The sequence below is a fragment of the Ceratotherium simum genome, chromosome 1, assembly GCF_057802395.1.
Source record: "Ceratotherium simum simum isolate JZ-2026a chromosome 1, ASM5780239v1, whole genome shotgun sequence".
Taxonomy (NCBI): domain Eukaryota; kingdom Metazoa; phylum Chordata; class Mammalia; order Perissodactyla; family Rhinocerotidae; genus Ceratotherium; species Ceratotherium simum.
The window spans coordinates 12,697,756-12,710,393 of NC_141900.1; the positions used below are offsets into that span (position 1 = coordinate 12,697,756).

Below are 12,638 nucleotides of genomic sequence, written 5' to 3' on the forward strand. Positions count from 1 at the left end.
TTTTAAGCCACTAAGTTTGTGGTTATTTATCATAGCGGTAACAGGAAACTAATATACTGAGGAAGCAATTCAGTCATTCATTGACTCAATATTGAGTGTCTGCTCCGTGCCAGGCAGTGTTCCAGGCACAGTGGGTCAGCGGGGATCAAGACAGACTAGGACCCAGATTACCTGGACCTTCCGCTCTAAAGGGAAAGAGAGAGTATGATTTCAGGGAGTGCCGAGTGCTGAGGTGAGAATGAAATTGTCAAACAATAGAGAATGATTGGATGAGGAGCTGCAGAGGGGGCTCATTTTGAGGGGGCATCAGTCTCAGAAGGCTTCTCTGTCTGAGGAGGTGACATTTAAGCTGAGACTTGAGTGACAAAAAGGAAGCAGCCATCTTGAGCTCTGGAAGGACACGGAGTGACTCTCCTGTCTCACAAGGCGGAGCTTCTTAGGATGACGGCCCACCGCCACTTAGAGTCAGAGAGCAGGAGGCGGTGGCTCGGATCCCCTGATCCCCCACCGGTGGGAAGTCTCTGGAGGCTCTTTGCATGCTGGTGGGAGGAGGGTGTTCTTTCTGGGCTTCTTGAGATGCACATGCAATGCCCAGTCATCACTCATCCTCTGCTTCTTCCTTACAAAACTTCGTCGATGACTTCGCAGGCTCTTCTGAGAGCAAGAGGGGCCTTGGCTCCCAAATTCCTTCACTGATGCTGTGACAGAGCCAAGGACTTTTACTTCTGTCATCAGATTCTGAATAGGCTTTGCAATGGGGAGCAAGCAGCCTGCCTGCCTGCAGCACCTTGAGGAGCCAGCAGCAGTGCTCTCTCCTCTGGGCAGAGACAAGGCCCCCTTATGTGCCGCGCCATCGCCCAGCTCTTTGCAAGCGAAGGAGAGTGTTTCTGTTGCTGGCTCCTTATGAATAGGCAGTGAGGGCTGCAAATCACTCGTGCATTCTATATGTTCTCATATCCCTTGGAAACTAATTGTTGATGTGGATTTTAGAGAATGTTTATTCCTGTCACCTGGTTTTACCAGCAAAAAAGCAGCCCTGGAAGGGCACATTACCCAAATGTGTTGAAAGCTTTCCCAGCCCCTTCCTGTGTCTGCTGAGGTCAGAGAGAATGCACCTGAGGACGGCAGCCTGCAGCGGGAATGCTCGACCTCGCTTTTGTCTTCTTTCCTACTTCTTTTTAAAAGTAAAAATGGACCTACCCTGTCCAGCTAGTAACATATGGAAATTGCTTATATATACAACTGAGGGCGTTTTCTGCCTTGTAAAATGTTTACTTTAATGGTCTTGATTCGTAATTAGGTCCTGACTTTTTGAGCCCCCAAATATTGTACCTCCCAGATTTAGAAGTGTAAATGACCCTGGCGGACCCCGTCTCAACCCTACCTGATCAGGCAGGCTTGGGAAACATGGGAAAGTTGCATGGAGGTGCCTGCAAAGTCTGTGTCACATTGTTAAATATATATGTATTGGGATCTTTTTGTTTTTTGTTTTTTTAATGAATAGAGTAAGGTAGTTACACTTAGTAATACCCATTCACCAAAAGGAAAAGGGGAGGGGGATGGGTTAAATCATTGTGTTTTTTGATGAATGGCTTGTACACTGAAAAATAAATTGGACAAACTGGCATGGAGCTCGGTGAACATGAAATCAGCTATTAGAAGAAAGCTTGTGAACAAATTCTGAGGCAGATATGCATCTTTTGATTAATGCCCTATCAATCATCCACACAGCTACCTTAGCTAAGTCTCGCTGTAATCATTCATGGTTGCTTTCGGAAACACTGGCAGAAACTATAGCGCTGCAGAAACGGAATATTATTACTGATTTCGCCCTAACTTACTGTGAACAATGACTGTTTTCACCATGTTTCTGCTTCCCTTTTATTAAAGAAATACAATACAGAATGAAAGGAGAGTTCCTCCAAGCCTGGTGAAATTCTCCAAGGGTATTCTTAATGATATTCAGTCTTAAATGGGCAAGCTATTGTAATGCAAGGTTGTCTGTAGGAATAACAGTAATGTAATCCCATTGAAGCCGCCTTTTATGGATTGTAGTCAAATAGGCAAAATGTGGAGTCACATTAATGAACAGAGTATATCTTCAGAATTATTACTTAAAGTTGTTGAAATGGTTTGAATTTTGTTATTGTAATTATTATATTCTCAGTTAATGCGCTTAACAGCAATAGTAATTAACCCACCAGACTGGAAATTTGCATGAATTCTACCTTTGACATTACAAGAAACCCTGATTCTTTCTGGGTATTACACAGCAGAATGGGGGAAATATATATATATATATATTTCACTGATTATTTTTTAAGAAAGAAATTTTCATGAATGCAATTATAGTTTTTCATGCATTTTTAAGCCATTGGCAAATTCCTCAAGAGCACTTCATTCTTTTAAGAGGATTTGATTCCTAAACTAGGCTGGCACAAAGAACCATTTGGCACTGCCTACTCGACAAGAAATCTTTGGGTAATAGTGCAGCTTCCTCAGAACTTAGTGTAGCCTGGGAAACACTGTGGCATAATGAAGTGGTGACAGGCATTAGCATGTATAATGGGCTTTAATAGACATTTAATGCTGTTTAGCTGGAAGAGGGAGCTGTGCTCTCCCATTGGAATATTCCTCCATCGAAGCCCATTGATCACCGATTTCAGCCAGGAGAGGTTAATCCATCAGCTTCTGTAACCAGACGGCACTGATGGAAATTCTTTAGGTGGCATTCTGGATGAACCAAGCTTTCCATCTTTACAAACAAATGAGTGATATGACAAGCATCGTGTTCAAAACACATTTAACCAATTGATTTTCTTTCCTCTTGTAATAAGATCTGGAGACATATGAAAGCACGCAGTGTGAGCGAGATTAAAGGAATTGCTCCATGCACGGGAACATACAGGACTGAGAGCCAATAAAAGTCCTATAAAGCATGTAGTCACCCAGACTCTTTTTTATATGGAGTTTGTTATTGCAATAAATAGCTGTTATTGAGCCGATGCCTTTTGTTTCCGTTTTGCTGAATCTCTCAGGTCTGGGTGTATGTGTGCACACACACAGGTGTCTTGTCTTAGTGGTCATTCTGTTGGAAGTTTTCAAGATGTTGGTCAGTAATCGTTTTTAGCTTCTAATTAAAACAGAGCTGATGTGATTTAGGAGGTAAAACAAGGTGTGAAGGTGCAGACATGGTGTGCTCCTGAGTCTCTGGGTTCTGCAGACACGATGATCTTTTCTTTGTCTTCCCGTGCAGCCCTGCCCTGAGCTTCACCTACCCTTCTGCGCCCGTGTCGCTCCATATGCATCAGCAAATCCTAAGCCGACAACAGAGTTTAGGCTCGGCCTTCGGACACAGCCCTCCGCTCATCCACCCTGCCCCAACCTTTCCAACACAGAGGCCTATTCCTGGGATCCCTGCCGTTCTGAATCCCGTCCAGGTCAGCTCTGGCCCTTCCGAGTCCTCACAGGTGAGAGAGACAGCTTCATGAGCTGGTCTGTCTGGGTAATCCTGGAGGAGAGCCGTGCCACCATGTCAGCTGGGAACAGGCATAGGACCATGGCATTCTCTCTGCTTCCATGCTGCAGTCTGTCTTCCTAACCCAGGGCTGTAGTCTTCCATATCAATGATTATGCTGTGTATGTGCTCCTCAATCCTTATTAAACAATGGTTTCTACCACCAGAGTCATTTTGTCCTTGCTGGAAAAGTGGGCTTCTTGATAAGGCTTCGCTCTGACCTGGTCTGACCTGGTATATTAACCCCAGTCAATAGAAACACACAGCGTGAATATGTTGCTCTCATTCAGTCACCATGCACAGGTGCTTAGGATCCTGTGATACTTCAGAGTAAGAATAAACCGTGCTGTGTCCTCTGTTCTTATCTCCACACTGATATTGCTCAGAGAAGACTCTGGATGCTCTAATTAAAGAACTTTGCAAATGGTTAATATTGGTTTCCTAACCCCCTCATGACTTTGTCCTTTTGAAGACTCTTTTGGAGCTCGTTAAAGCCCAGGCCCCCAGCTCTATTCTTGTAGCTTTTAAAAGCTGCAGGGAGGTTATGCTCATGAGTTAAAAACAAGGAGCTGCCTCATGAATGTATTTTCTGGCTTTGAACGTATTTTCTGCACTTTGCTACTATGGGATTGGAGCGTTGTCAGAATCATTGTTCTAGTGCCAAGGAGCGCGCTTGTCTCAAGTTGCATATTATAGCTATAGTCCCACTCATTGATAAAAACCCAATTTTTGTCTCTATCCCTGCAAATGTGACCAGCAGAACAAGCCCACAAGTGAGTCCGCAGTGAGCAGCACTGGTGACCTGATGCACAACAAGCGGTCCAAAATCAAACCCGACGAAGACCTGCCCAGCCCGGGGCCTCGGGGTCAACAGGTAAGGCACTGGGCTCCGTGAGCCAGCTTGTCGCTTCCCCCAGGCTGGTGCCCTTCACAGCATTTCCTTGTCCACTGCCTTCTTGGCCTTGGCCATACCCACACATTTGACGAAAGGCCAGTTAGAGAGTCTGACTCAGTTTGTTTCTCTAGCTCAGAAGCAGACACACAAAAATGCAGGGGGCTGTGTGGAGTATAAACTATAGTTCATAGAGGAAGTGGTTGATTCATCTGTTACTGTGACCAGGCTTCCGTCCTTAGCCTTGATCTTGGGCCTGAATTACGAGCTCCTGGTCCTAAACCTGAGCTGGGCAGAGCTAGTGATACTCCCCATGCTGATCACGTTCTCATTTGTTCTTATGTTGCCCCTTCCCACTTGCCAGGAGAGCCTGGAGAACCGGGAGGGATCTACTTAGGCTACTTAGATTCTGGTCCTTTACCCAAAGCCCTGAAATGGCGAGTTTAGAAATTCCAATCTGGTCTCTGCTTTTAATCACTTAGATGCCTCTGAGCTTCAGTTTTAAAATGTGTAGATTATGCTCATAATACCATATCCTAGGGTCCCTGTGCCTGACACAGGAAGGAGGCCAATGAATATTAATTCCCAGAAATAGGGGTTAGACAAGAGTCTGGATGTCCACAGAATCTGGACCTTGCTGTGGCCAGGCTGCTTCAAAACCTCAGACTGCTTTAGCCCAAATTTTCTTTTTAGCGAGCACCTTGAGGATGGAATGAGTGGGTGTCATGCGTTCTGAAATCCGTCCTTTCTCTTGCATTTTGCTAGCTAACAACCTTGCTGGTTACACCTAAACATTTGGATACAGTTTTTGTCATCTAGCCCTAGATTAGATTCTGAATCTACACACCTAATCATCTCCCAGAATTCTGGAAATTCTTTTTATTTTCATTGCTGTGAAGCTGCCTTAGAAGACTAGCAAGGACTGTGCTGCCAAGCTTTAGATACTGTGTTCTTGGGCAGCGAGCATATCCTTGGAGATCAGAAGTTGAACCAAGAATACATTATTCCTATAAAATCAGCAAAGTGCCTCTCACAGCCTCCAATGGCAGGGAGAACGGAAATAGAAGTACTAGTAATCCAGTTCCCTGGATTCCAAAATATGAGAATAAACAAATTAATATACTGAAAAGAATCTAACCCAAAGAGAAAGAGTGGTCTTCTGGGTAAAGAGTACATGACCTAGTTTAACTGCTTCTCCTATGGGATGACATTTTAGTTGTTTTTCCCCCTTTGTATTCAGGACAGCAAAATTTAGGCTCCACTTCTTATCATCATTATGGTTCAGACTGTTGTCTTTAATCATAAGTTAACAGCCTCTGAAGACATATTTGGTAAATCTGAAAAAATGCACACAAATGATTCCATATGTTTGACTTCTTCGATTCACAAAACCCAGTTAATAGACCTGGACTCTATTTTATTTTCACTGAAAAATTGCTTTGGGAGGAAGACAAATCTAAAGCAACTTTTTCCCTTCTCTTCTCTTTCATTGTGTCTGATTGTTTCCCTCTCTCCTCCCTTCTCGCCACCCCCTGCCTTTCAGGAACAGCCAGAAGGAACAACCCTGGTGAAGGAGGAAGGGGACAAAGATGAAAGCAAACAGGAGCCTGAAGTCATCTACGAGACGAACTGCCACTGGGAAGGCTGCACACGGGAGTTTGACACCCAGGAGCAGCTGGTGCATGTAAGTGAAGGGGCCTGGGACCTGGGCTTTACAACTCCGTGACCTTTCCTGCAGGGTCAGCTTCCCTGACCCTGTGCTGAGTCAAGTTTCTTAGCTGCCAGCGGTGCAAACTGGAGGGGACTTTATGACTTTCTGAGAATAAAGAAAACTCTGAGCCGTGGTGCTTGACCTGTTCAGTCAGCTAAAGCTTAGTGTAAAATTCAATAAAGTCTTCAATAGAAAGTGTAATGACTCTGATCCTGTAAGCCAGAAAACACTATTTTGAGTTAGCGACTTTGATGGTTATTGAGTAATAGTAAGCTAGACATGAATTATTGTTAACCTTTTAACCAAGTTTGATTCTCCTTTCCAAGACCCAGTAACAACAGAAAAAATTGTAGAGGTGGGAGATTCCTTTTTTCCGTTCTACCTTTTTCTCCCAAACCCTCCCCTCTAAGGAATCTGCCATTATTTTACGCAGCAATTAGTGCTCTATGTGAGATGGGTAGGTGCTTGAACTAACCATTAGCACAATTTCTTGACTGGAGGCCAACCCTTGTGGGGCTAATAGTTTCATGGAAAAAGTGATAGGTATTTTCAAATGTGTTTAATGATGTATATTTTTGAAAACTGCAGCGTGGTCAGATTGAGAACCACACCGTCTCCTACCATAAGGTTCAGAAGTCTTTCCCTCACTCCCCTGTGAATTATTTTGAATAATGCACCCCCCCAACCCCCCACCTGATTCGCCGTATTTCCTTTACCTGTGCTTCATTTTATTTGGCACTTTCTCTCAGGCCAATGGAGTCTCCCTAGCAAATGGGACCAGGAGCAACTGAGATGGAGAGACATTTAGATAATCAAGAATAAAAAGATGTAGGCTCACATGCTTCTGTGCAGAAGCACAGGGGCGTATTAAGGCATTAAGGATGGTTTGCTAACTACGGCTGTTTTCCTAAGCTTTTAATGTGATGGAAAATCTGACAGAGCAGCGTTTGTTGTGATTGTCACCCCTAGTCCCCTACAGACACCCATGCGTGTGAACACACACACACTTACTCCATTCTCTTTTCTTTTATAATAACTTTTTATTTTTACATGATCCATATTTCTTGATAATTCTCCTCCATTTAAACACTAAAATTATAAAATTCCTTACACATCCCACATGTTTCATAGGCTGACGAGCTTTTGAAGTGGCCCATTCCATGTAATATACTCCACACACTGCAGTTACATGAGTGTTAAATATATGGTTTTCTAGGTTTTGAGATCTGTTATATGCAGACTGTTTTGACGATTTAACATGACATCAGCAGAGTTTTTTTCTCCCCTCCGTTTCTTTTTTAATCGTGTCTTCTTGTAATTGTATAGGAAGAATTACAGATTTCTTAGCACAGCAAGAAACTATAGAAAGTCAAATGTTTTTAATTAAGGTATATTTCCAGATTTTTCCATGAACTTCATTTGATTCTTTCTCTTTAATTTGATGCAAGGGTTATTTTTAAGCCAAGCCTGACTTAATGGCCGTTTATTCTTACTGACTGTTTTAATGGAAACCACAGACATTGTAATACTAAGGGGGAAAGAACAGTTTGGAATTTTTCTTTTAATGTAGGGAAATATTCCCACAGAGTAGAGTATGCCAGGAATACCCTTAGTGATCTAACAAGCGAACAACATAAATGAGGAGAACTGTTTGTGTAAGAGCTGCCATCGTAAATGAGATGTTGGCAGTGCTGCTTGCTTCTTAAAATGCCCCTCTGAGAGAGAACGCCGTCTCATGATGCCTTGTCTGTGGATACGTCATCGTAGTTTCCAGGGAGTGCTGTGAGTATGGTCCAGCCGTTATCAAATGAGGGGTGAAATAGGAGCTCATCCTAAGTCTACGTTCAAAATGAAGTGTTCTCCTCGTTGGAGGCCAGGTTTGAGGTCAAGTTTTTTGGCTTGTGGTAATTTGAACTTTTCGCTGTCTACTTAATGTGAAAGCTTTTGAAAGATGGTGAATATTGCAGGTTTTCGTATTTAATCTTAGTGGCAAAGGGTTTTAGGTAGTGATGATGTTTTAATGGAGAGATCTAAGTCGTTTTAAGGTGAGGCTGCTTAAACTACCAACTAAATGACCACCATGTTGTCTGTTTTACCAAAACTATCTTTAAAAAATGTGAGTGCACACATATACAGTGGAATTTTTAAAAATTCCTAATAAGCTAGAAGAAATTCATGTCAGCATTAGAAGATCCAATATATTACCTTTATGATATTAATTTTAGTCTGCGATAAATCATATGAATATATAAACTTAATTAAGTGAATTGAAAATTATAATTTACAACAACATAAATAACAATACTAGTTTATATCACTTGTTTTCCACCTATTTACTCATTGTCTGAAGTATGGAAATTCCAAATTTGTACATTTAAATTGATTTCACTTTGCAGGACATAAAAGCACCTTCATAGTCAAGGGGGTATCTGGTGTTATTAACTGTGGCCTGGTGTAGAATAGGCGCTTTATTTTTTTGTTGATTGAATGAATAGCTACTTCAAGTCCACCTAATTACTTTGGTGGCGGGTAGAAAACATACCAGTTGCAAAAACCACTTTTTTAGGGACAGAGGGAAGCATTAACTGTTTCCGTTCCTGTGACTTGCCTTGGAGAGAGGGCATTTTGTGAATTAGTTGAATTTTCATGCTACATACAACCAAGAGGCAAGGTGTTAAACCATTCTGATGCTCTGCCTTATTTATAGCCATGACCCATTCTTTTTCCCCCTCTTACAGTTAATAGAAAGATTCATGATTCTTCATGGTTGTCTATCTCGTGTCTGACAGTTCTGACTGCCCGCTAAAGCAAGTCACTATCTATAATTGATATCCTTCCGTGGAATAGGGTGCTGGCTGCAACTGAAGGGCTTTGCTGAAAGCTCTTAAATCCTGACAAGTTCTCCCGTTGTTCTGGTTCAGTCGCTGAGCTGCACGGCTGGAATTCCAGAGTCATTTGAACTTGGTGCAGAAGGGAGACATGTGTTTCACATTAGCAAATCACAAAGTTGAAGAGGAGAATTAGGGACTCCGCTGACTTTGCCCGCCAGGTAGTCTCATTTCCCGTGTAATGCGCTACATGTTCTCATGGAAAGATTACCTCGTCCCGTTACTGTCCGAATAGATGGGCTAAATATTGCCTTTTCCTTCTCTTCTCCTTTATTTCAAGCCCCTGTCCTTCTCCGATGGTGTGTTTATTTTAGGTTGTGGGGTCTTTATCACTGGGATGTTTACTTAATTTCTCTTCCCAGCAAGATAATTATAGCTGGGCTTAGTTACTCTCAAGCTAGTATTAAATTTATCATGAATTAACTTCTACACCCAGAAGCTAAGAAGATAGATGTATCTTTTCATTAACCAGGTTTTTGTTGTACTTTGTCCCTTTCTTGGTGTCAGTTAAAATAGAAGGGAACAAGAGAATAAGAGGGATATATAATACAAAAGTTCAAGTACATTTGATTAAGACTGAATTTATTATGGATTTGTCAAAATGCAGGCGCTTTCTCTCCTCTTGACATCTGAAAGCACATGTTCTAATATCTCAAAATAAGTTGAAAAGTCCACATTTTCCCTTCAGTTTACATTACAAAGGAAATTAATCTTAAATTTAAATCTGTTTCTGAAAGCTATAGAATATTGGTTCTCAAAGTGTTTCTGCTTCTGTTTTGCTTTGTTTTTTTTGGTTTAGCTTTTGTTATGATGTAAAACAACTCCAATTCTGTCTTCTAGCCTGGCTTCTCACACCAATGAGAGAGGCTTCCAATCCTCCCGAAGACCCATTTCCCTCTTGTATTAATTGTGTCCTAGAAGTCAGTTCCACCTTTGGCTCTTGGATGGTGGAGGCATCTGAAATATGCTCAGCATGCAAAATAAGTCAGTCTCCGGTTCTCTGAAACCTGCACACTTCGTGTCTGATGACATTGTGTATGTGCACCTCAGTGTGGGTCTCCACTGCCAAGTGGCTAGTGGTGCTTGAAAACATCACTGCTGGGATCAGTCTAATCGCCATACCTATGTCCATCTGTTTGCTGGATCCCTACAATTCCTTCCCCTCTATTTCAACAATCCAATCCTCTTTCTGTTTAAGAAATAACACGTATAATATTCTTTCCAAAGGTCTTTAAAAAGTCAAATTATTTTTTTAACAGTTTTATTCCCCACCCCATCCCCAGCAGAATGGTCCTGCTGAGAGGGCCTTGGCAGCTACACTGTGGGAGCTGTTGTCTCTTGCCACTGGGGCCGAACAGCAGAGAACGTTGAGTGGTGTTGCGATTAGCCCAGCTTCAACTGGGTGGCATTGAAGTCACTGTTCTCCTCCATTTGTATCTTTTAAGCATGGTGTCAAAAATTCACCTTTTTGTAGAGTGATTAACCACCTACTTGGATTTTAAATGGCTTTCATATGCTGCAAATTTTGATGTCTAGAAGCCTGCTGAAGTTTCCTTTATCAGAAGAATACAGTTATAATCACCTTTGCGGTCATTTGAAAACAAATTCTATACATCGGCGGCATGAAAAGGAAGGGCTTTCTTTTTAATATCATAGAGATTAAGATATAAAGAAAGCACATCTAATCTGTGAAGAATTGATGCATCCGTAGAAACACGGGGAAGAGTTAGGATGTGGTGAGGACATTATTTTCATATTAATACCATGATCCTAAATTTGCATTTTAAATGTTTTCCATCTAGTTTTGATCCCTTTGCTAAAGTTGCATTATGTATCCTTACCTAAGAGAAAATTGAGTTTAAGATATGTTAGGGTCTCAGATATGAGGCAGAAATTAGTTTTGTGTGCACATAAAACCTAAACGAATGAGTGCGGATTTTGATCTTATTTTCCCTACATGGAGTTGCTAGTTAATTTAGTTACTCTAATTATTTGGAAATATTGCATGTAAAATGTAGACTAAGAACCACCAACTTCAAAGCCATCCTTTGACAATTGTGCCTCAAGGGTCACGTTCTTTTTAAAGTTACTAAGTTGCACCTACAGAAATTGTTCTCATAAAGACACTCAGGAGATCAGACTGAGTCGGGGACGTGGAGGGCTGTGTGGTCCACCACAGAAAGCCTCCCAGGGCCAGGGGAATTCTGAGTGGCAGCCCCATCTCTGCCCTGACCCTCGGGATGACTCCCTGGAACCATTTGACCCTTTAGAATGTTATTTTCTCACTTATCATACTGTGAAACAGCTGTGAAAATAAACGCCATCTCCAACGTCCAAGGCCAAAGAGCGATCACGTGCTGCTGGAGGCCTAATGAGAAACAGACAGGGGGGCTCAACCAGGTTACTTGTTTCTCTTTGTTTCATTATTTGTTTGTTGCAGGGTTGAGTGGGGGAGGCGAGGGGGGCACTGTTGGGTTTGTGGCTTCTGTGTGTTAGCTCTGAGGCTTATTTTATATTCATTCTTGCTGAGCTGAGACATGTACTTGACCGAAGCCAGAGACTCTGTTCTTCCCCAGTGTGGGTCTAATGGATGGGACTTGGCCAAGACATTGCCCCTTCTTGAACTTGGGTTTTAGTAAAAGCAAGTGAAGAATTTGAGTTGGATAGTCCTTCGGATAGGGATGGCCAACAGGTTTCATCTCAAGTGCCAGCGTATTGGCTGGCAGCCACCTGGGGTGCTGTGCTTAGCTCTCCCCCACTTTCAGCCGGTGAGGTGGTGGGAGGGCGCAGTCAGGTATGACCTCAGCCCCCAAGTGGGGTTCTAGAGGATGCAGGTACTTGCCACCTCTTTCCCAGGGTCTTTTCCAACCCTGGAGATTAAATGCCTTCTGGATAATTGTGGTTAATTTTTCTAGGAGGTGGTATATTAATTACTTGAGTAATTATTGAATTACTAAATTTTACTTTTTACTAATGTGACTTAACCTTTGAATGAAGAATAACAAATCAATATTTTGAATAACGTATAACTGCTACAGAATAATGTATTAGTTACTTTCTTAAATTTGTTCAGCTGTTGTATACACCCTGAAATGTTTCATCGTACCCCCTGAAATATTTCATCGAAATCTTTGTCCAAGCAACTGTTTCTGCCATTTGGAGAGGATTTTCCTATCAAAAGCTTTTTGAATGATAGTTCAGGTGAGGTTCCCTGGAATATTCTCTGTGGACTGATGCTATACAAGAGGGGATGATGGTCGCTTTGGGCTGGGCTGGGGTACCTCGCTGGAATACACTTGCCTGTAGCAGATCTTGCCGGCACCATGTGTCCTCCTGTTTATCAGGAAGAGTATGAGCTGACATTAGCAGATCAGCCATGCGCTCAACAACTCCTCACAGAAGAGGGCCTGGGAGCACTGCCCCAGCTTTGCGGTGAGCATATGGCCAGCTTGGCTTAGACCTGACCCTCCAGGACTGGTCCTTCTCTTGGGGAAGGGGAGATAAGGAAACATAAAAGCATAGTGAACAATATGACGCAGGACATAATGAAGACATAATTAAGTAGTTAACGTTCTAGGGGCTCAGAAGAGGGAAAAGGGCATGAGGGGTATCCAGAAAGGCTTCTGGGAA

General features: G+C 42.4%; 1 protein-coding gene across 3 annotated transcripts in view; it reads left to right on the forward strand.

Moving 5' to 3' along the window:
• The window catches only part of GLI3 (GLI family zinc finger 3), a 273,446-nt gene that overhangs the window by 204,773 nt on the left and 56,035 nt on the right, over positions 1-12,638 (forward strand). The window contains exons 8-10 of one of the 3 annotated variants that reach the window (XM_087434410.1): positions 3,257-3,470; positions 4,275-4,391; positions 5,953-6,093. In XM_087434410.1, coding sequence (XP_087290536.1) covers positions 3,257-3,470; positions 4,275-4,391; positions 5,953-6,093 — 472 coding nt within the window. The remainder of the gene's footprint in view (positions 1-3,256; positions 3,471-4,274; positions 4,392-5,952; positions 6,094-12,638) is intronic. The other 2 variants (XM_004441463.3, XM_087434519.1) reach the window with 2 other exon arrangements.